This window comes from Myotis myotis, unplaced genomic scaffold (assembly GCF_014108235.1).
Source record: "Myotis myotis isolate mMyoMyo1 unplaced genomic scaffold, mMyoMyo1.p scaffold_m19_p_18, whole genome shotgun sequence".
Taxonomy (NCBI): Eukaryota; Metazoa; Chordata; class Mammalia; order Chiroptera; family Vespertilionidae; genus Myotis; species Myotis myotis.
The window spans coordinates 13,585,962-13,611,238 of record NW_023416322.1 but is presented as its reverse complement, the minus strand read 5'-3'; the positions used below and the strand labels follow the sequence as shown (position 1 = coordinate 13,611,238).

The 25,277-nt window shown below is 36.0% G+C and overlaps 1 protein-coding gene across 11 annotated transcripts in view; it reads right to left on the bottom strand.

Annotated features, from left to right (window-relative positions):
• Nucleotides 1-13,641: 13,641 nt before the first annotated feature.
• The window catches only part of RCOR3 (REST corepressor 3), a 40,504-nt gene continuing 28,868 nt past the window's right edge, over nt 13,642-25,277 (bottom strand). For 9 of the 11 annotated variants that reach the window (XM_036342735.1, XM_036342737.1, XM_036342736.1 and 6 more), the window contains 3 exons: nt 23,848-23,905; nt 15,636-15,877; nt 13,642-15,165 (listed from right to left, as the gene is read on the bottom strand). In XM_036342735.1, coding sequence (XP_036198628.1) covers nt 14,821-15,165; nt 15,636-15,877; nt 23,848-23,905 — 645 coding nt within the window. In that variant the 3' untranslated portion in view covers nt 13,642-14,820. The remainder of the gene's footprint in view (nt 15,166-15,635; nt 15,878-23,847; nt 23,906-25,277) is intronic. The other 2 variants (XM_036342739.1, XM_036342738.1) reach the window with 2 other exon arrangements.

Here is a 25,277-nt window from a genome sequence, read left to right as displayed (position 1 = left end):
ATGGAGGGCACGTCAAGAGCACAGACTTTGGATGGAAATGGACCAAAATTTCAATTCTAGCTTCTTCAGTCTCAGTTTGGCAGCCAAGGGGAAGTTACTTACCTGCCCTGGGCTTCAATTACTGAGCAGTAAAAGGGGGAAATAATGATCTAGCCAACTCAGATGTGCATAGGAGCCAGGCAGGAAACATACAGCAGGGAGGTGGGGGTTATAGTCATGGGGAAGGGGGCACATTGGTGCATTTAAGAGCACTTATGGGGTCTCAGGGAGCAGCCAGGCTCAGTGCCAGCCTGTCTTTATTTTTCAACAAGAGCCAGAAATTCAGATGCAAACCTTTTGGTTGGTGAGCCAGACTAGCCATTCCATTCTGAAACGGGGCCTGCCGGCATCGCCCTGGGACTCTAGATCCACCTCACTATCTTGTTGTGAGAATTAAATGAGATGATGACATTCCTGTTCTCCAGACACAGCGCAGATGTTCTATGAACTTCAGTATCTCTCTCTGTTCCCCACACAGTATACCTTCCTCCTCCTTTCTCATTACCCATCCCCACCCCAGGACACTATAAGGCAGTGGTTCTCAATCTTGGCTGCACATTAGAATCACCTGGGAATCTTTTTAAAATCCTGATTTCTGGGCCTCATCCTCCGGAAATTCTGTTTCTTTGTTACTAATGTTGTGGCCCTACCCCATAACAAAGAAACAGAATTTCCGGAGGATGAGGCCCAGAAATCAGGATTTAAAAAAGATTCCCAGGTGATTCTAATGTGCAGCCAAGGTTGAGAACCACTGCTATAAGGCGATGTGTTTTGTAAAGGTGTATCCCCTTTTACTGGCTAGAGACAGGAACGTCTCTAGTATGCATATATGCAGGTATGCTCAGGGCCCTTGGTACCAGCACGGACTGTGATTCATCTGTTTCTCCCTGCTCCTCTTCTCCGTCAACTGAATAAAGCAGTCAATTTGTTTCAAGAATAATATCCAAGCTTTAAATGTGATGGAATCAGATGCTGGAGTAGACAGTGAATCACAGAGGTGGCAAGTACAGGCCACATGACTCCAGGGCTAGGAGTCTAAGTAGCAAGGCAGAGGGATTTTAGATGGCTGTTAGTAGGGAGTCAAGAACACCTTCCCAGGTCCCCTTGTAAATCGCAGAATCCTAGGCGGGGTGTCTGGAAGAACAGAAAAAACAAACCCTGAGACCTAGCCTAATCTGATGGAGAAGACGTGATCACTTTTCTGAAGGATCTTGAAGATGGGTGGGAAGAAGAGGAACAGGACATATAATACAAACATTAAATACTTGCAGTTACAGCTATGATTTATTGTCTTATTACGCACCAGGTAATGCGCTCAGTGCTTTATCCATATTAACCCCTTGGATCATCAGGTCTACGTTATAGATGAGAAAACTCATCTCTGGAACCACTTGCCACAAATTGCCAAATTTTTAGTTTGGGAGAGGTGGGATTTGAACCTGGGAAGTTTGATTTTGGTGCCCTTAGCCACTATACCACCCTGCCCCTCAAGGAAATGGTTGGTGTGAATTCAAATAAAATAACTCTAAGACGGAAATAAACTTTAGCAGTTTTAGCGTTTTCAAAATATTTGCAATAAACAGAATCCAGTGTTGAAACGGAATTCATCTACTAAAATAAGGGCAGGATTGGACTACTGTATACACTAAATTTTTACACAGAGGAAAAGAGCTAAATTTTTATATGTTTGTTCTAAACACCCTAAGATTATCCTGACTTTAGAAAGACATAGCTTTCAGCTGTGTGGCTGGGTAGAAAGGGGTAAAAGATAGCAGCACTGGCTGGCAAAGAGGAGATGGTGCAGATGGAGAGAGCAGGGTGCCACCTACTGGAACAGTTGATGGGTGCATTCTCTTCCTCAGGCTGCCCTTTCATGACAAGACTGATCAAGTAGGGGGTTAGTTAAAACAGGGTAAAAGGTCCTATCTTCCATTGTTTAGGGATGAGTGAGATCAGGCAAGGAGGAAAAGTCCTCTCCTTGGGTCTTAGATTGCACCTCTAACTTCCATTGCAAGTTATAATGGAAAGTCTCTGCATGTAATGGAAAATATGATAGAACAGGAACCATTGTCAGGCAAAAAGCACAGCCTCCAGGTCCTGAGCACATAGAATGCTCACTTGCTCACTAGCTCGGTCCTGCCTTGAGCAATTAATGAATGCATGTCTGTGGATTTTCGGTATTTAACTTCTTGACCCAGTGATATGTGGCACCTTTGCTTTCATCAAATAACCTTTTCCCAGGTGTCAGTGTGCTGATCACACCACAAGAAGAGAGGCAGGGAGTGCTGAGGTGGGGGCGGGATGAGCTTCTCCCAGGACGGATGTAATTTTTTTTTAAAAGGCTTCTTTTTCAAAGACTCTTTTTCCAAGGATACATCTATGAACGTACCACAGTTTATTCATCCATTCATCTACTGAAGGACATCTTGGTTGCTTCCACATTTTGCAATTATAAATAAAGCCCCCATCTACTAAAATAAGGGCAGGATTGGACTACTGTATACACTAAATTTTTACACAGAGGAAAAGAGCTAAATTTTTATATGTTTGTTCTAAACACCCTAAGATTATCCTGACTTTAGAAAGACATAGCTTTCAGCTGTGTGGCTGGGTAGAAAGGGGTAAAAGATAGCAGCACTGGCTGGCAAAGAGGAGATGGTGCAGATGGAGAGAGTGGGGGCGGGATGAGCTTCTCCCAGGACGGATGTAATTTTTTTTTAAAAGGCTTCTTTTTCAAAGACTCTTTTTCCAAGGATACATCTATGAACGTACCACAGTTTATTCATCCATTCATCTACTGAAGGACATCTTGGTTGCTTCCACATTTTGCAATTATAAATAAAGCTGCCATAAACATTTCTGTGCGGGTTTTGGTGTGGACATACATCCCCTATATATGTGCACCCAGCAGCTGCTCTTATAGCTTAAGAGCTCAAGAAAGACTGTGTGTGTTTTTGTTTTGTGTGTGTGTTTTTTCCTATTTGCGTCACTCTATTCTTATCTATTATGTGTAGACTCAGCACCCATTTGAAAAGGCTTATGCTGCACCCGTATTTGTTCCAGGGGATTCCTCCACACAATACATACACTCACCCCCCCCCCACATTCTCCCTTCACAGTTTGATTGTCTGATTGTCAGCCTTTTTGTTGGACAAATGAGATTTTTATTGTTTTAAAATTAGACCTGCTGTCTTCATTTGCACCACTGAGCTAGACGAGGAGTCTGTCCATTTTGACAGTTTCTTTATTGCAATTCCCATCAGTGCTTGGAAAACATTTTAACATATTAATTCTGCAGAGTCACTGTCAAGCATGCAAATACAGATTTTAAAGTGATTATTTAGCCTTGGGAGTCATGAAGTACGATTTGATTGGCAAATTTGGGTTTGTTAGACTTTGTAATAGGTTGAGAACAAGGAAGACCATTTATTGGTATTTCTTCTTTTTTGAGAATGGTGCCTACACTATGTGGAGAGATTGTAAACAATCTATATATATATAAAAGGCTAAGTAACCAACTGACCATCCGACCAACCGACCGACCAACCGGCACATATGACGTGCACTGGCAATTTAAAAATAAATGTTGACTCGCGCATGTGTGATACATATAAAGCTCTCGCTGGCGCCAATCGCACATATGTGTTTCGATCTGTCATTGCCGATCGTGAATTTGGTTGTTTTTGTTGACATTCTGAAGCTGAAAGAAAGCAGCGTTGTCGACCGAAGATGTCTGAAGACCAACTACTGGCACAACGTACCTCTGAAGATATTAAAATATTTCTTCTAATTAATTTCCTTTCAATGTGCACAAATCCATGCACCAGGCCACTAGTGTTCTTATAACGCTGGTTAGTCACAGCTTCCCTTTCACAGCAAACAGGACAGAAGGAAAGGCATAGGTTCAGGAAGGGCTTAGTCTGAGAAAAAAAAATACCTGACAAATAAATGTCTTTGACTCCAACACACCCAATATTCCACAACCTTGCCCCTCTGTCCTGGGAATTTCCATGTGAACTTCTATAGGCACAATGAGGGCCTCTCCTGTGATACCTACCCCATATGGAGCTGCTGCATCTGTTGCACATACTTCTGTTTCGTGCTGTTTTCCCCTTTTTAAACAACTTTACTGTTCTACTTTCAATACCACAAAATTCACCCAACCAATGACTTATAGTAAATGTACACAGCTATGCAACCATAATCACAATGAAATGTTAGAACGAATTCATCACCCCTTGTGTCCTTTCGCAGTCAAACCCCCACTCCCAACCCTGGACTCTGGCAAGAGAGGATATGCTTCCTGTTTCTATAGCTTTGCATTTTTCTGAAACATTTACATAAGTAAATATGTAGTGTTTTATATCGATTACCATAATGTTTTTGAGGTTCGTTGGTTCATTCGTTTTGTTGTATATATCAGTAGTTTCTTCTTTTTTATTGTTGCATAATATGCCACTGTATGGATATACCATATTTTGTTTATCCACTCACCAGCAAATCGACATGTGGATTATTTCCAGTTTGGGACAATTATAAATAATGTGGCTTATGAACATGTCAATACATACCTTTGTGTGGACATACATGTTCATTTCTCTTTAGGTTGATTCCTAGGAGTAAAATTATTGGATCTTATTGTACATGCACATTGAATCTGTTAAAAATGGTCAGTTTTCCAAAGTGGCTGTATCACTGTATCATATTACATTTCTATAGACCTTATGAGAGGGTTACAAGTTCTTTAAAACCCTGACAACATTTGGTATTGCCAGTCTTTGAAAGTATTAGTCATTCTAGTGGGTGTCATAGGTACTTCATTGTGGTTTTACTTTGCATTTCCCTTATGACTAATGATGTGACATCTTTCCATACATTCAGTTGGCATTTGTATATCTTCATTGGCAAATGTCTGTCCAAATTTTATGCTTATTTAAATGTTTTTTGTCAAAAAAAATAAATAAAATAAATGTTTTTTGTCCTTTTATTATTGACTTGTAAGAGTTCTTGAATTCTAAGAGTTTATTATATAGTGTGGATACAAATTGTATAGCAGATATATGTTTTGCAAATATTTTTTCCTGGTCAATGACTTGCCTTTTTATTTTTTTGTGTGTTGCATTTTTCAAAAAAGATTTTTTAAAATTTCGATGAAATCCAATTTATTAATTTTTTTCTATTATGGGTCATGCCTTTGGTGACATATTTCCCCCATGTTTTCTTCTAGAAGTTTATAGTTTTAGTTCTTACATCCAGGCCTGTATTCCATTTCAAGTTAATTTTTGTGCCTGGTATGAAGTAAGGATTTTTTACAAATCTTTTTTTTTTTTTTTTACTTATTGGGGTGACACTGGTTCACAAAATTATACAGGTTTTGGGAGCACAATTCTACAACTCATCATCTGTACGCTGTATTATGTGGACCACCCCAAATCAAGTCTCTGTCCATTAGCATACCGCCCCCCCATACCCTCTCCCACCTCCTCCACTCAGTGCCCCCATCCCAGCCAGCTGTCAGCCTGCTCTCTATCTATGAGTCTGTCTCCATTTTGCTTGTTAGTTCATGTTGTTCACTAGTTTTCACATGTGAGTAAAATCATATGGTATTTGTCTTTCTTTGACTGGCTTATTTCACTTAGCAAAATGCTCTCCAAGTCTACCATGCTGGTCACAAAAGGTAAGATTTCCTTCTTTCTTTTTATGGCCAAGTAGCCTGTCATTGTGTAAATGTACCACAGCATTTTTATTCTGATGAATAACTTGGGCTGCTTCCAAATCTTGGGTATTGTGAATAATGCTGCAATGAACATAGGGGTGCACATATTCTATAGAATTTGTGTTTCGGGTTTCTTTGGATAAATTCCCAGAAGTGAAATTGCCAGGTCATAAAGCAGTTCTATTTTTAATTTTTTGATGTGACTACGTACTACATTTCATAGTGGCTGCACCAGTCTGCATTCCCACCAGCCGTACACCAGGGTTCCCTATTCTCCACATCCTTCCCAACACTTGTTTGTTGATTTACTGATAATAGCCATTCTAACGTGTGTGAAGTGCTAGCTCATTGTGGTTTTAATTTGCATTTTTCTGACGATTAGTGACATTGAGCATCTTTTCATATGTCTATTGGCCACCTGTATGTCCTCTTTGGAGAAGTGTCTATTCAAGTCCTTTGCCCATTTTTAAACTGGATTGTATGGTTTTTGGTGTTCAGTTTCATAAGTTCTTTATACATTTTGGATATTAACTCCTTATCAGGTGTATTGGCAAGTATGTTCTCCCACTCAGTGAGTGGGATGTCATTTTATTTTGTTGATGGTTTCCTTTGCTGTGCTAAAACTTTTTAGTTTGATGTAATCACATTTGTTTATTTTTTTCCCTTTGTTTCCCTTGCCTGAGGAGATACAGCATAAAAAACATTGCTACTAAAAAATGTCTGAGATTTTATTGCTTGTGTTTTCTTCTAGGATTTTTGTGGTTTCTAGTCTAACATTTAAGTCTTTAATCCATTTTGAGTTAATTCTTGTGTGTGGTGTAAGAAAGTGGTCTAGTTTGATATTTTTTACACATATTTGTCTAATATTCCCCATAGAATTTAATGAATAGACTATCTTTACATCATTTTATGTTTTTGCCTATTTTGTCAGATATTTATTGACTGTAAAGGTGTGAATTTGTGTCTGGGCTCCCTGTTCTGTTCCATTGACCTATATGTCTGTTTTTATGCCAGTTCTAGGCTATTTTGATTACTACAGCCTTGTAGTATAGCTTGATATCAGGTAGTATGAGTTCTCCAACTTTGTTTTTTCTCAAGATTGCTGTTATTATTAGGGGTCTTTTGTGGTTCCATATAAATTTTTGGAATATTTGTTATAGTTCTGTGAAATATGCCATTGGTATCTTGAAAGGAATTGCACCGAACCTATAGATTGCTTGGGTAGTATGAACATTTTAATGATGTGAATTCTTCCTGTCCATGAACATGATATGTATTTCCATTTATTTGCATCTTCTCTAATTCCTTTCTTCCGTATCTTATAATTTTCCAAGTACAGGTCTTTTGCATCCTTGGTTAAATTTATTCCTAGGTATTTTATTCTTTTTGGAGTAATTGTGAATGGGATTGTTTTCTTAGTTTCCCTTTCTGGTAATTCATTATTGGTGTATAGAAATGTAACTGATTTCTGGATATTTACTTTGTATTTTGCTACTTTATTGAATTCACTTATCAGTTCTAGTAATTTTTTTGGTGGAATCTTTATGGTTCTCTACATACAGTACTATCGTCTGCAAATAATGACAGTTTTACTTCTTTCCCATTTGAATGCCTTTTATTTCTCCTTCTTGTTTAACTGCTGTAGCTAAAACTTCTAGTACTATGTTAATAAGAGTGGTGAAAGCATATATCCCTGTCTTGTTCCTGATCTTAAGGGAAACACTTGTATCTTTTGCCCATTGAGTATGATGTTGGCTGTGAGTTTGTCATATGCGGCCTTTATTACGTTGAGGTATGTTCCCGCTATTCCCACTTTGCTGAGAGTTTTTATTATAAATGGATGTTGGATTTATCAAATGCTTTTTCTGCACCTATTGATATGATCATGTGGTTTTATCCTACATTTTCTTTATATGGTGTATCACGTTAATTGATCTGCAGATATTGTACCAACCTGCATCCAAGGAATAAATCCCATTTGATCATGTTGTGTGATCTTTCTAATGTATTACTAAATTTGGTATGTTAATATTTTGTTAAGGATTTTAGCATCTATGTTCATCAGAGATATTGGACTATAATTTTCTTTCTTTGTAGTGTCTTTGTCTGGTTTTGGAATTAGGAAAATGCTGGTCTCATAAAATGAGCTTAGGAATCTTCCCTCCTCTTGAATTTTTTGGAGTAGTTATAGGATAGGTTTTAGTTCTTCTTTGAATGTTTGGTTAAGCTATCCAGTCCAGGACTTTCATTTGTTGGGAGTTTTTAAATTACTGCTTCAATTTCACTAGTTATAAACTGTCTATTCAGATTCTTTGATATTTCCTGATTCAGTTTTGGAAGAGTGTATGTTTCTAGGAATTTATCCATTTTGTCCAGATTGTCCAATTTGTTGGGATATAGTTGTTGTTAATATTTTCTTACAATCCTTTGTATTTCTGTGGAGTCAGTTGTTAATTCTCCTCTTTAATTGCTGATTTTATTTACTTGGGTGTTCTTTTTTTCTTCATGAATCTGATTAAAGGTTTATCAATCTTATTTATCTTTTCAAAGAACCACTCTTGGTTTCATTGATCTTTTGTATTGTTTTTCTAGACTCTCATATTTCTACTCTGAGCTTTATTATTTCCTTCTTTCTATCCACTTTGGGCTTTGTTTGTTGTTCTTTTTCAAGTTCCTTTAAGTGTAAAGTTAGACGGTTTAGCTGAGATTTTTCTTTTTTCTTGAGATAGGTCTGTAATGCTTTGAATTTTCCTTACGATTGCTTTCACTGTGTCCCATAGACTTTGGGTTGTTTCAAGATATCCTTTCATCTCTTCCTTAATCTCATTGCTAATCCATTCATTGCTTAAAAACATGTTATTTAACATCCATGTCTTTGTGTGTTTTTCAGTTTTCTTGTGATTGATTTCTACTTTCATAGCATTCTGGTCAGAGAAGATGCTTGATATGTTTTCAATCTTCTTAAATGTATTGAGACTTGTTTTGTGCCTTAACAGGCGGTCTATCCTAGGAAATGTTCCATGTGCACTTGAAAAGAATGTACATTCTGCTGCTTTGTGGTGAAATGCTCTGAAGATACCAATTAAATCCATCTGATTTAGTGTGTCATTTAAGGCCACTGATTCCTTGTTGATTTTGTCTGGAAGATCTATCCACTGATGTCAATGGGGTGTGAAAATCCCCTACTATGACTGTATTACTCACAATCTCTCCCTTTATGTCCATCAAGATTTGCTTTACATATTTAGGTGCTAAGTTTACAAAGGGTTATAGCCTCTTGTTGGACTGCTCCCTTTATCACTATGTGATGTCCTTCTTTGTCTCTCACTATACAGCCTTTGTTTTAAAGTCTATTTTGTCACATATAAATGTTGCTACCCCAGCTTTTTTTCATTTTCATTTGTATGGAGTATCTTTTTCCATCCCTTTACTTTTAGTCTGTGTGTATCTTTCATTCTGAGGTGGGTCTTCTAAGACAGCATATCTATGTGTCTTGTATCTTATCTATTCAGCTACCCTCTGCCTTTTGATCGGATCATTTAAGACACTTACATTTAAAGTTATTATTGAACCCGCGACCTTTTTTGGTGTACTGGATGATGCTCCAACCAACCAAGCCAGACCAGCCAGTGCAGCTGTTGAGAGATAAGTTATTGAAATTACAAACTTTAATGGCAGATTGGCCTATTTTTTCTTGCACTTCTATCAGGGATTCTCTTGTGAATTGGCACATTTATCATTTTTAAATGACCATGTTTATCTTTGATAATATTCTTTGCTTTGAAATCTTTTTTTCAAGTTCTTTTATTTTTTTAAAATTTAAGTTATTACATATGTGTCCTTATCCCCACATTACCCCCCACCCCCCCCACTCATGCCCTCACCCCCCTGTTGTCTGTGTCCATTGGTTAGGCCTATATGCTTGCATATAAGTCCTTTGGTTGATCTTGCCCCTTTACCCCCACCCTCCCCTACCTTCCCTCTGAGGTTTGAGCATCTGATCGATGCTTCTCTGTCTCTGGATCTGTTTTTGTTTATCAGTTTATGTTGTTCATTATATTCCATAAATGAGTGAGATCATGTGATATTTATCTTTCTCTGACTGGCTTATTTCACTTAGCATAATGCTCTCCAGTTCCGTCCATGCTGTTGCAAATGGTAAGAACTCCTTTTGTACCGCAGCGTAGTATTCCATTGTGTATATGTACCACAGTTTTCTAATCCACTCATCTGCTGATGGGCACTTAGGCTGTTTCCAAATCTTAGCTATGGTGAATTGTGCTGCTATGAACATAGGGGTGCATATATCCTTTCTAATTGGTGTTTCTAGTTTCTTGGGATATATTCCTAGAAGTGGGATCACTGGGTCAAATGGGAGTTCCACTTTTAGTTTTTTGAGGAAACTCCATACTGTTCTCCATAGTGGCTGTACCCGTCTGCATTCCCACCAGCAGTGCATGAGGGCTCCTTTTTCTCCACATCCTCGCCAGCACTTATTGTTTGTTGATTTGTTGATGATAGCCATTCTGACAGGTGTGAGATGGTACCTCATTGTTGTTTTGATTTGCATCTCTCAGATGATTAGTGACTTTGAGCATGTTTTCATATGTCTCTTGGCCTTTCTTCTGCCTTCTTTCGAAAAGTATTTAGGTCTGTTGCCCATTTTTTGATTGGGTTGTTTATCTTCCTTTTGTTAAGTTGTATGAGTTCCCTGTAAATGTTGGAGATTAAGCCCTTATTGGTGATAACATTTGCAAATATGTTCTCCCATGCAGTGGGCTTTCTTATTTTGTTGATGGTTTCTTTCGCTGTGCAAAAGCTTTTTATTTTGATGTAGTCCCATTTGTTTATTTTCTCTTTAGTTTCCATTGTCCTAGGAGCTGTATCAGTGAAGAAATTGCTTCAGCATATGTCTGAGATTTTGCTGCCTGTGGATTCCTCTAGTATTTTTATGGTTTCCTGTGTTATGTTTAAGTCCTTTATCCATTTTGAGTTTATTTTTGTGTATGGTGTAAGCTGGTGGTCTAGTTTCATTTTTGGGCATGTATCTGTCCAATTTTCCCAACACCATTTATTGAAGAGGTTGTCTTGACCCATTACCCCCAAACTTACTCCAAACACTCGTTACTTCATAGTGTCTGTGGTGTTAAGAAATCTGACCACAGCTTAGCTGAGCTCTCTGCTTCACAGTCTCTCATAGCCTGCAGTTGAGGTGTTGGCTCTCTGGTCATTGTAAGGCCCAAATGGGGAAGAACCTGTTTCTAAGCATGCCGTTGTTGGCAGGATTTAGCTCCTGGCAGGTTGTTATTCGAAGGACGCGAGTTCTTTGCTGGTTATTGGTAGGGGACTGGCCTCCTACCCTTGCTATATGGACCTAACATTGCAGCTTGCTTCATTAGGCATGCAAGCAAAGACAATGGAAAATCTATCCACAAGAGTCATAATCTTTTAACCTAACCACAGGCATCCCATCACCTTTGCTGTATTCTATTGGTCAGAATCAAGTCACTAAGTCCAGCCCACACACAAGGGTTGAATACCAGGAAGCAGGAACCCAATTCATTTTATTCCCAAACTCTGTTGTTACTAAAACTCTGTTGTTATTGCTGCAGAATATTCCTTCACTAAGGCAATTAAAGTTATGATAAAAATTTAAGTTGGGAGGAGTTACATGTGACCTATTTTTCCTAAGAGAAAACTGTTTATGTATTCCCATAAATGCTGTTAGAAAAATGAAGTTTCCTCAAGACATTTTATTATATAGCATGGTTCCTCAAACTTCATTAGATTTTTTTTGTATTCACTTATTGATACCTTCTTATGAGTATCTATAACAGATTACTAACTTAAAAAAACTAATACACGTTTCTCTTTCTTACATTTCCTGTAATCAGAATGTATTCATTATTCATTTTGGGGAAGCACAAAGAGAAAGATCCTGATTTGAATTGTAAGTCATATTATTCTCTTTGAGAAGACCCTGATAAGGGATCAGATAAGACCCGTGTTAAGTGATCAGCGGTTATTGACATTTATGGGTAATATATCCTTTGGGTAGCAGGAAGAAACATTAAAATACAACATATTTAATAACTAAACTTGGCCCTGTAACCAAAGTATTTGCAACATTAATAATTTTGAAAATCATTACATTTTTTGCTTGTTCCCTACACATATTTCTATTAAGATAGAATTTTATATTCTTTCATCATTTTACTCACTTAATTGTAGGATTAAGAAAAAGTTTTGATCATAACTTACCTTTACCTCTACCCATACTAAATTGGAATTATAGAAAAAAATATTTTTTCATTAATATTACCAGATGCATCAATAGTGTGATTTATTTTTAGTTGTGTAATGTAAAAAATACTTGGGTGATTTTTCAAAAATGATAACCTTGAAATTAATAACATGGTCATTAAAAGATTTCTAGGTTTTGCTATTTTTATAAAATATTTAGAATTTCACAGTGAAGAGGTCCCAAATTCCTCATACAACATGAAATTATATAAAAGTAGAAGACATAGACATCTTTAACTCTTTAATCCTTTGATTAAGCAGCAAGCATATCACTCTTCCAGGCCAAACACTGCTTAAACAAAAAAGAAAAAGAATGACGTGCAAAATATTTACAAAATATGCAAAGCACACAATAAAGACATCTCACTATGTACATGTGTCATATTACTAATGAAGCTAAGATTTTTCCACTGTGTGCTCTAGTGTACATAAATCAAATCACAGCACATCCCTCAGATACAGCACTTTGGCCTGTGGCTGGGATAGAACAGATTTTAAATGAATCACAATATACTTAACAGCTGGACAGATGCTGGGGCTGACCAACTTGACTGACATATGCCACATATTGCATACTGAAGGCCTACTGACAAGACAAGACAATAAAAGCTGTATAATATGCACATATGCAAGACAATCTAAATACTTTAGGCTTTAGATATCTTTTGTCCCCATGGCTCTTAAAGTAAAAATAAGTATAAATTCTTGAATATTAAATATTTTAAATTAGATTTTATCTGGTTACAGTCCAGGGGAAGAATTATTTAAGTTGATCCAATGAGAATGACAGACACATCCTGGAAAAAGTTTTTGATTATGCCAGAACTTAAGGTCCTTAATGGAAAGAAGTGGTCTAAATGTCAAAATTAAAACTAATTAATGGACTTGAATCTAGAGCTCTTTAAGACTTTAGAGCAGCGGTTCTCAACCTGTGGGTCGCGACCTCTTTGGCGGTTGAACGACTCTTTCACAGGGGTGATAAGAGTGATCAGTTTATGTTGTTCATTATATTCCATAAATGAGTGAGATCATGTGATATTTATCTTTCTCTGACCATCCTGCATATCAGATATTTACATTACGATTCATAACAGTAGCAACATTACAGTTATGAAGTAGCAACGAAAATAATTTTATGGTTGGGTCACAACATGAGGAGCTGTATTTAAAGGGCCAGAAGGCTGAGAACCACTGCTTTAGAGCCAATGATAGGGACTATCTTCCCAATAATCTGGGAATATACGACCTCTCAAATAATAAATTAGGCCCTCGATGTTGACCATTTTGTGAAGTAGTTCTAAATATGATGAGAATGTGAATGTGCAACCATTTAGCCTTATGTTCCACTAGTATAGCAATCTGAGCAATCTGTCCCTTTGCACAAGTCATGATTCCAATATGAAATCATCATATCAAAAATATTAGTAACACATTGTTGAAATACTATCACTTTTAAAATATTCTTTGTAAGTGCTTAATGATTATGTGTTGAATTAAGAAGACCTGAAATATTTTTTTGTTTCTTTATAAAAAGGGGTCTCAGCATTTTAAGTTAACAGCACAATTGTGACAATATACGGATATATTTTTAGATAACACAAAACAAATCCTTAAATTTATTTTATAAAATAATGTTGATGATTTAATCCTAAACCAAACCCAGTCATACACGTTGGCTACAAGAAATACACAAATGTATCCAAATAGTACAATAGAGATTTCTCAAGAAACCATCATTTATATTAAATGCAGACCATATTAAGTATGAGGGCAGTTTTAAGTTCAGAACCTAAACACAAAAAGGGTATTGTAATAAGTGCTTCCATTACCATTATCTCCACATAACTGACAAAATATAATTTGCTTCTAACATCCCTAGATGTAGGCAACTACTAGTTAAAAGCAGACAGCATTTAGAAACATTAAAAAAAATCAAAATTAACTTCATTTTCAAGGAACTTAAAGACATTGTCCTTTAACAAATTAACTCCTCATTCCTATGTATTATTACGCTGATCCTCTTCTTACTGATAGATGACAGGTCAATGACCTTTAAGCAAGGACTTTGCACTAGGACCCTAAGCTCATTTTAAATGGTTAGTAGGTTCAGTACATTCTTTCTGGTTTCATATAATTGCTTTGCAATTGATTAAATTGCTTTCTTTGAAAGGAACATATTAATATTCCTTTAGAAAAGAAAGCAAGATTTTTTTTTTTTAAAAAAGGGATATGCGGCTATAATTTCTTAAATATGCATTAAATGAACATATGCCAAAATATGAAATGCAGGCTACTTATTCTTACACTCCTAACATAGGAAAATGTTAAAATTAAATTAAAGGAAAAAAAAGTCAAACATCCTTATCTTGAGAAACTTAAGGAGTTTTCACAATTCCTAAGTCAATATTCTTGTACTAAGAGCCTTGACTATGAAGAGGCAGGAATATAAAGAAATCTCAATAAAATAAATACAGTAAAAACAAAAACCCCTTGGTATATAGAATACTTAATCTTTTTTTTTCCTTTTATGAGAGCATGTTGCTGAACATATACTCTAGAAAGGAGCCTAACTATAGGCTTTTTCTTATACAACATCTCAGTTGTGTGAACTAAAAAATTTCTTAGACATCCACTACGCTAGCCCACTGCCTCAGTTCCAGCCTCAGTATCTAGGAAGGATTAGTCTTTCCTCGTTCTTGCTGGTCAGATGAGCATTGGTATATGGTGTGGGAAAAGTTACTGCAGCTCTGTCCAACTTAATTTTAGTGCAGTGAGGACTGTGAGTCTGTCTGAATTCCAATAAGTGATGGTGGTTGCTGACCACCAACTGCGGACAACACTGGTCTTGGGTTTAGACGGGGTGGCATAGAGTTAGCAGGGCGAATGAGAGGCGGTGGAGGCTGGTTTAGAGTTGGCCGAGGCTGGATGAACCGAGCCTGCTGCTGGAGCGGAGGAGGCTGCCGGTGGAGAGCAGGGGCAGCAGGCAGTGTTGGGCGAAGCAGTGGTGGAGGCTGGTTCAGAGTGGCAATGGGGGCTGTTGGTGTTGGAGTGGATGGTGGGGCAGGAGGTGATGGACCCAGAGTCCGAGGAGCCTGTGGGGTCTGTGCCTAGAGGTGAGGAAACAAAAATACATGTATGAGATGATAGTTCCTAAGGAGCTTAATACAATATAGTTTGGGCTGTCACAGGAAAAACAAAACAAATCAAAACAAAACAAAAACATAACACCAGTATATTTTGGAAGCACAAGCTTCTTTTATTTTAAACAAAACAAAACAAAAAAACCCAAAACTGAAAAAGCAATGAAGCTACCAAACAGGCATCTTTATTAGTAAATAGCTTAACACTGGAAATAAAAATAAGACTATGAAAGAACAATACACTCTCCATTCTTCTAGGATCAGATCTTAGCATGTCATTATGACTTAAGAGTCACGAGAGATGCACCACTGAGTAAGTGTATTGTCAACCTTTCATGCTCATTTAGCTAGTCCTCTGGCCAATTAACCTTACAGACCACCACACAACATGGTGATTCCTCGACTCATATTAGCTCAAATTCCATACACAAACACACCTCCTCTTCTTCATCAGTGCTCTTCCCTGATGGCACATTAGAAGCACTTTTTGTCTCCTCCCCTAAAGTAGAAGCATCACCATTAGAAGCCTGGGTTCCTTGTTCTGCTTCCCACTCCTGCAATACCTCCTCTAAGTTAAACCGACGCCTGTAGTTTACAAAGAAGTTCTTCACTTGGCCAACAGTCTTGTTGCCAATTACATCTGCAATAGCTTGAAAATCTTTACCATATTTGCGGACACCTGGAAGGCAAAGTAAATAATACACCTGGTGAAGGATCAATAAGGAGAGCTGTGTGTACTATACATCATGCACACACACAAGATACCAGCAATGAAAATCCTTTCTGACAAACTCTGCTCACTTCTCAGTTCTAAGATAGAGGCTAAGCTATCAGGGTCCCAGATGAAAACAATCAATTATGTCATTTCATCGAGCCAGCCACTTGCCTTCAACTGAACAATCAGAAACTTACCATTTTTTACATACTCAGTTATTTTCTCCAATCCTCTCTTGAACTCTCAAATACAGTCCATTTATTGTAAAGCATTGAATTCTTTGTTCCATCCTCAATTCCATATTCATTTATTTCCCTAGTAGCCAGTCACCTAAATTTGAGCAACACCGTTTGTAAACAAGACAGGATGGGAATGAGCCATCTCTTTTATCCCCTCAATGGAATGAGTGAGTAGTCTTAGGGTTCCCCCATTAAGAAAAGCATTATAATTTTGGTCTTAATACCAAATTTAATGATTACTTGTTATCTCACCAGGGTACCAACAAGTAGAAATGAGATAAGAATTAACAAGCAAGAGAATCATCACAATCTGACAAATGAAAAAAAGGGGAGGTATTTTTCAGTTAATTGAATGTCAACTCATGTAATAGTTCTAAAGACTGAGTCTATGAAGGAGCCTTAGCTATGCCTTCTAGACGTAAGGATAAGGTTACAGCAGCAACTACTTGGAGAGCACTTGTGCTTCTCATCACTACCTCCAATTTAAGGACTGTACATTCAGTCATTTGAGAACCTAACTTTTCATTATGGACATTTTATTAAGTTACATTATGAAAGGATAATATTTATGAACTTGAGATAGTCAATTATGCTATGGAATAATTTAAAAATGGCTTTATATAATCAGATGGCTAATAATTTACTTTTAAGGAAATTCTAAGAGAGGGTCACTGACTTATTCTTGAAACAGATGCACTTAGCTCAAAATGTAAAAGTTGTCAAAATTTTTGATTTTATAATTTGAAAACTGCTTTTTAAAGTACCAGAAAACAATAACTCATTAATCATAGAGATGAGAATGGAGAAAAAAAATACTGATGCTTATAATATAGTCTGGAAGCAGCCAAAAATATGGGGATTGAAATAAGCAACATGTATACAATCACAGATGAGAGAGTAATATAAGGATATGTTAAGACCCCAGCAGAAATAGTAGATATATTCTTACTGATACCTATTGGCATTACCCAATTACCGTAAAGCACCAATGTGATAGGACATAATTTTTATTTTTTAAATTCTGCCCTTATTTTATACTACGAACTTGAGAATAAGTATCTCTTGCTACACTCGACCAGTGAGGCTTGACTCTTAGAGCATTTGGGGGGAAGTCTGACATTATTAAGCCATAACCATATCCCATTTTTAATATAGAATTTGAGGTGTGTAAACTATGCTCATTTGTTCCATTCTCAAAGGAATAGGACAGACAACATATGCATGACAGCATAGTAGTAATGATACTCAAACACTGTTTACAATATTTTAGCAATGTAAATTAACTTATATTCTCTTAAAATTCATGAGCTAATTTCCAATTGGAACTTCATACTGAGTATAAATTCTAATGGCAACTAGGTTCTACTGAGGGTTTATATGGCAATAAAAATTCAAGGTAATTTCATATTAGGAATTACTGCTATATATTTAAGTACTTCTCTACTACATATACTTTGGAAAACAGCAAGTCATTTGAGATCACTGCACTGAAAAATAACTACGAATCAGAAATCCAATGCAGTTTCTTAATTTTCATAAAAGACATTTAACTTACATTCTAGAAATGCCCGAACCTTATTGAATACATGAGTTTAGAAACGAAAACCTTAAATAAATCTGGATTAGATCTGTATTCCTAGCAAGAAATCACATTAAGACAAACTTGGACTCCGAGTCTGGAGATATTACAGTCCTCAGAACACCTATTTGCTAAGCAAAATATATTCCAAAACCTACCATTAAGCTATTTCCAGATAGATTCCTTTATATAACTGTCCCTGCTTCTTCTGACTCTATTCTTTTTGATCTTCCACTTTATTTTCTCTTGTTCAATGGACTTTACCTTATCACAATATTGTTGCATTTCCAGAATTATAGACCACCAAACCAAAGCTGCTTCCTATAGGAGCTTTAGTTTTCCCAGACATTTTCAATGTCAAGAACTTTTTCCAAGTCACCTCGGTGTGTCTATTATTAACTCATGCATGACAATCTTATATGAACTATTTTGCAAAATGTTAAGGCTCAGACCACACTGCAGACTGCTGTAGTCTAGCTAAGGGCCCCAATCATGTCCTGAGAACAAATGGGCCCAGATATTAAGGCCCTCAGTCTGCAGAATGCCTGCACAGGGTCTGGGCATGGGCTACAGTTCCGTGACAGTCTCCTGTTTGCAGCCTCGTCTGTTTGTCCCAGTATGCTGTGACAAATTTCCTAATTTTCTGTTGGCCACAATGTCAAAGGTTGGGAAGTGCGGTCCTATGGAATACACGCCAGCCCCAGCATCACTACAATCCTGAGTCCACAGGAAGTGCTCAGGAACCATGACTGACTTCTCTTCCCTATGAGGCTTCATTCTACTTTTCTTCCCCAAACCACAAGAGTCACATATAGCTGACTTCTTTGTCACCTTCACCATCCTAATAACCCTTCTCAACAGCCTATTTTGGCCATAAGAAGAAATTCTTAAGCTCTATACAGTGGCTAATGGCTATAAGGTAGAATTCTTAAGTTCGACAGTGGCTGGTAACTAGCAAACTCTAGTAAAATGCCAATTAAAGACTTAATTGCTCCTTTAGAAAAATCCCCAGCGAAGCTCCTAGATGACCTGGCGGGAGCAGCAGTGCCGAGCAACTGACTCGAACAACATATGACATCAGAGCTCCCTTAGTTCCAATCTGTACTTGGGTCAGGGTGGGCCGTCCTTTCTTCAGTTCACAATGAACCAGGCCACCTGCCTGCTTCATCAGCAAGGAAATTAAATACAGTGACTAAACCTCTCTCTCTCCCTGAAGATGTAAAAGGCTTAGGTCCATTGGAACCATGGTTTTAAATAAAACTTCTCACCTTTAGGGCAAGAGGCCAGTTTTCAAAGATTACTGGAATAAAACTTGAGAGACCCCTGGAAGAGGTAAATTATAAATTTCTCAGGGAGAGAAAAAAATTGTTTTTAGTCAAATTTCTAAATTTAATTTGAAAGTTAAAATGAAACCGTTTGGCCTTCTATCTGGCAGATGATACCTGATAACCTTTAATATATATACCTTTAAAGTTTTGTTTGGGGAATTAACATAAAAATGAAACTCATTAGGATACTATATAATCATTAAATTCTATGAAAGCCCACATTTTCAATCAGTATTCTATATTATCCAAGAAAATACATTCATATTTTTTGAGCTTTAGCTAGTAACTTCAGGAACATTTGTGATATGGTGTTTCCCAATTCTGGACATGGAATTATAGACTCTTTTTTTCTTATATAGAAAGGATACCAGGAACCTGTTTTTGGTATACTTAAAAAGTTTAAAAAATTGATTGTGGACTACAAAGAAAAAAAGCAAAAACATTAGAGGCAAACTGCTTCTAAGGAGTGGAATTTTGGGGGATATTTTTTCCTGCTTCTTATAGCAAAATTTCTTAAAGTGAGCATGTACTTGTATAATTAGGAAATCTCAATTTTTAAAAAATGTTATCTTGAAATAAAAACATAGTAACACCTAGAAACTCCAAGGGTGTGGTTCTTTCCTATCAGTTAGAGATTTTTAAACTCAAACTATTTGAAAATATACATTACTTTCTACCGCCTAAAAATCCCTTCCAGGGTAATGTATTAAAGAAAGGTAGAAAAGCTACCAATTGCAACAGGACAGTGACTGATGCATCTAGGCCAGAGCTAAAAGTCAAAATCATACATTCTCTTTTCTAATGTCTAGCCCTTCTCTTCTGAGTTTTACATTCCCATCTTCCATAGTTAAACATTAAATTCCATAAAAAATTAATTTGAATCATTAATTATTTGAAGCAAGTGCAGCAAAGGGCTGACAATGCTTTTTGATCTCCATTCTTATACCTGTTATAATAGAACAAACTCATACGGCTTGCCTTTTAGTTAAAAAGGTAGGAATCTCCTATTTCCACTTCCTTTTGATTGTTTATGTACTAGGTAGGTCACAACAATCCTTATGTGTTAACCAACTGCCCAATCTTTTTTTCCTTCTTTAGGCATGATTCTAGCTTTTTTAAAAAGCAGGAGATAAGATGAGAAAGAAGACAAGTTCTAGATTTGCAACTTCATTTCTCTTAAAACAAAATGAATGTATGAACTACAGGGAGAGAAGGTAACACTGAACTGTAAGCATAATCCCCTTGAACATAGTCCTGTTATTTCTTGTTCTATATGAGAAGGCTGACAATACAAAAAATTAACTAAAAATTAAAATTGACATCTTGATAAAACTGGAAAAAGTTTTTTATCTTAAAAAGCACAAGTATTTTAGTTGAGGAACATATTTTTTTAACAGTAATGACTACAAAATAAATATTGCACATTTAAGAGGAGATCTAAAATAAAACTGGCCAATATTGTATACCATGCTTCTGCCTCTATGTACTCTAAAGAGTAAATGTTATTACTCTTTATAAGTTATTTTTAACAGAGTTAATAATTGTTCAATTTACATGAAAAAACCCCCACACACCTAGCATCTATTTTCTTTCCTAATTCTTTTTAAAATTTATCTTTACTTGAAAGTATTATAGATGCTCCCTTTCCCCCCATTTCCCCCTTCATCACACACCAGCCTTTCCTAATTCTTGCTAAATAAGAAATGCCCATCATATGAATATCAAAATTGATTTTAGGATAATCTCTAAAAGCATTATAAATTAGAAAAAATATTTATATGACACAAACTAAAAACAGAGATATTTCACCATTAACAAATATGTGAAGACTATAATTGGCTTCACTGTTAACTAATTTGTTATAATAGAAATTTTAGGTACTTAAGGCTGAAACAGATTACAGAAGTTGAACAAAGAGCATTCTTGGCAAGTATTTTAAGAGGATTAAATTATCAGCATTTATAAGATCCCACTTGGGGACTCTTGAAGAATGTATTTAAGTTATAACATAGCAAAAACTGAAACTAATGTAATAAAGTTATAGATTACACAAGGATAAACACACATTCCTATTTTGTCTAAGCATGAATTTTTCTTCTAAATAAGGGAGAAAAAAGGATACAAGATTCATTATTTATTTAAATATTATTAAAATAATATTAATATATTCAAATATTTAGTATTTAAGTCATTAGTATTTAGTTAACAATATAATGGCAAATAAAGTGGGAAATATATATTCCTAGGTTCTAGGAAATCATCTTAATATATTTAGTTGGCTTTAAAAGAGTTACAACGAAAGTTTACTTAATAGCAGAGTGACAAATCTCACTAATGACACTAGAGCGAGTCAGTATTTCTCTCTCCAGGCCACCGTAATAGTCAACTAGGAGCAAGGTAAAATAAAGCATTTAGCAAATGAGCGTTAAATCCGAATATCTATGTAAAATGTCTTAAATATAAATGCTATGTAAATTAAAACATGTTACTATCAAAACATAATAAAATTGAAATAGCCACATAACATCATATAAAGGTTTATCATAAATAAAGATTAAAAAGAAAAATACAAAAAAACAATTGCCTGCTAAGATAAATAGTTCTTGATAGCAAACTGTCCATGTTAAAATAAAAACTGCAATTATGTACCTTAACCACACTGAGACTCAGGTACAGGTGACATTACTATATAATTATATTGTTTATAAGATACATTATATAAATGTGTGAACACATGAGGCAAGCATGGCACTTTTTAATTCTCCCTCAAATAACTATCTTGGAAACAAATAGCTTTATATTGTCTTATTTTATGTAACAATAATAACAACAAAACTGACAACAATAACAAAAAATGAAAACAAAAATTCCACACAGAATCAAATAAATAAAAACAAAGACATTAACATATTAATAAAGTACTTTTGAAATCCCAAGAACATGCATATTTCTGTATAAACTGCTGAACTAGTGTAATTTATTTAGGGTTACTTTTTAGATATGCATAATAATATAATACTGAGTATATCTCAGTGGAGAGGAAATGTTTGATTATATCTAGAAATGCTCCACTCTTTAATATTTATAAGCTGGGGTAATGACCACACATGTAGTTCACAATATATATGTAAATCTTGGGATTGTCCCTTCCCTGGAATGCAGCTTTGCATAATGTCCAACCCAGCCATAAGATTCAAGAGACTCTATCCCTTAGTGCTGTAAGAACAGTTATAAATCCTGAGGGCAGTATAGAGAAACATTAGCCCAGATTTTCCTTGGTGATTCTCTTCAGAAAATTCTCTCACTGGGATAATTTCTTATACTAGAGAATAGGATTAATATACTAACCTTTAAGCAACTGAATACTGGAAACCAGGGTTAAATTCTATAGGCTACAGACTGCGATGGAGGGAAACACAGGCTTTACGTCAATAAAAGCAATGCCTACTCAAATAACTATGTTAGAGCTATAAGTCATAGTTCTAAATAATTTGAAGAAGCCATGAAAAATACTAATTTTTAAATCGCTAGTTTGTAATTTTAAAACAATTACTGAACATTATAAATCAATTAAACTTTGTTCTGACTCATTCAGAAACATAGTTCTACAATATAGATGTGCTCAATGCATATCCAGTACCTTGCTTCCACAGGGTCAAGCATTTTATTTATGAAATGACTGTGTGGTGCTTTAGAGGCCAAAGAGAAGGCTGCCATTATCCTGTGGGCACTCTCCTGTGACAATTTCAAATCACACTGGCTTGGTAGTTATTCACTCTTATACAAACTGCAAAGCCATCTATTAATCACTCTTTAATTACATTATTCTCACATCTGAATGGTGCTTGCATAGTATTTTTGAGTTAAATATATTCTCTATGTTTGAATATTTGGAAATATTTTTAAAGGTATACTTGTATGTTTCCCTGGGCTCAATTCTCTTACAGTAGTGAACCTAGATAAAATAGCTATAAGTCCTCAACAAAAGAGGGATCAGCTATGAAGGAACAGATTGCAGGCCAAACTTAAAATTACACAATCAGTCCTCCAGATAGTTTATTTTGAAGGGAGAAAAAAAAAATCTACAACATTGAATAAAAATATGCAATTTGTCCTTCTTTAAGTAATTCAAACACGAGAAAATCCAAGTTTATAATGCTTCCAATTTGCCCAACAGTAGTTCTCATACAAAAAATGTTCTGCCATAGAATTCAACAAAGCATTCTTATAAATACTGTAGTGCATTAAAAATGCTAAATGTAGATTTTTGATATATCTCTTGTAATATCTATACATTTTTAAAGTCAGGTTTCTAAGCATTCAGTGGCACATCTCTTAAGTAAGTTATAATATACTGAGAATAAAGCACACCGTTAATATTTTCAATACCCGACATTTATCAAATAGATACACTATTATACAGAGAAACCAGAAACACATACTAGTTTATTCAAGCTTAACCACGTTATCAATGACTGATATGGTAAGAATGAACCCAACTGAGGAATACCAAAGCAGAGGCAGAGCGACCACACGACTGTGCAAGCTTGTCAGCACCATCACTTTTTTAGTTCTGAGAACGAGTTACACACTGTTCAGGACTCGAAATGCACAGAGGCTCAGTATGTCATATTCACAAGGACAGAACAGAATCCCTGGTCACCAGGACTTTGTGGTGAACACAAGAGCCCTTTCTCGACCATTTCTAAAGGCAAGGAAGAACTACGGTGGTCACCTTTCATGACAAGTTAAATAATTAACAACAAGAACTGCTTATCTTTAATATACCTTGCACTGCTAGAAGCTGCTCCTCTGTGGTCCAACGGGCATTAATTTTCTGATTTGACTACAAAATTAAAGAAAAGTTTCCTAATGAGGATATGAAGACAGACATTTTTCCAAAGTGCTTACTTACTTTTTTAAAAAACTTTTCACCAAATCACAGACATCAGATTACTAAAACTCTGATTTTGGAAGATTTCACTTTTATAAGAATTTATATATATTCTGAGTTACCTTTTACCCACACAAAAAGATAATGAAAGAGAAATGTTCCAGTTTGGGAGAATGAACAGCATTCACATTTATACTCTAGTCCGAAAACCTATTTAAAACAGGCCAAAACATTCACTCATTTTCCAACTACAATGTTCCTATCACTCGCTGCACATGTTAATTTTAGCCTCATTTTAAACATTTAAGAAACTTTAGTTTTTCTTTAGATGAAATCTGTGACTTCTTCTAAAATTTCTTCTCTTCACACTTAGAGTATATTACCTATAATCTAGTATTTTTGTTTATGAAATGACTGTGTGGTGCTTTAGAGGCTAAAGAGAAGGCTGCCATTATCCTGTGGGCACTCCCTGTGACAATTTCAAAAAATTAGTGTTGTATAAATTAACACAGAACTGTAGATCAGGCTTAAACCCTAAAACATTTCTGAAGCAGAAAGTGACCCACTCTAAGAATATCTCCCCCAAGGCCTCCCATATTCCTCTCAATATTTTTGTTTCAATATTCAATATTGAATATTTGTGGCAATATTCAATGTTAAACAACTGATCGAATTTCGCTGGTGTATACCCCTGTTAGTAATCAAGGACCATTGGCAGTTAATGGAGGAACAGACATAAGTACACCAGCCTCCAGAGGTTTGCAGTAGAAACTGCCCAGGAAAAGTGCCCTTGTGTGATACAGGGGCATGCTGGCAAAACATTCCTTTGAGAAGGGGTGATTAGGTCTTATCTTACTCATGGTCTTAGCAATAAGAGTTTCTACAGAGCACACATGGTCTGAGTAACGCCAACTCCCTCACCACGTGTGAAGAGGTATAAGTAAGCACTCAGAAGAAAGAATAAAACAAAAATTCAAAATTTAAAAAAATTATTAGAGAAGAAAAAGTAAAACAGGACTTAGAGAAAGGGAGGGAAAAAACTAAAGAAAACACTGAATTCCAGGTGATGAGACTAAAACCGAAAAGCAAGCAAGCCAGGCAGACAATGAGTAATGCTCGACGTCAGGATACTGGCAATGAAGCGAAGAACAACAGTAAAAAGGTAAAGAGAAAAGAGAGGGAATGGGACATACAGAGGCAGTAATAAGAAAAAGGTTAATTAAGGCTAAAGAAGTGAAAAGAAATAAAGAAAAAGATGATAGAGGAAAACCTAGAAAATTTAAACATATGCTCCCCAGGCGATCTAACGTTAGCCTGGCTGTGA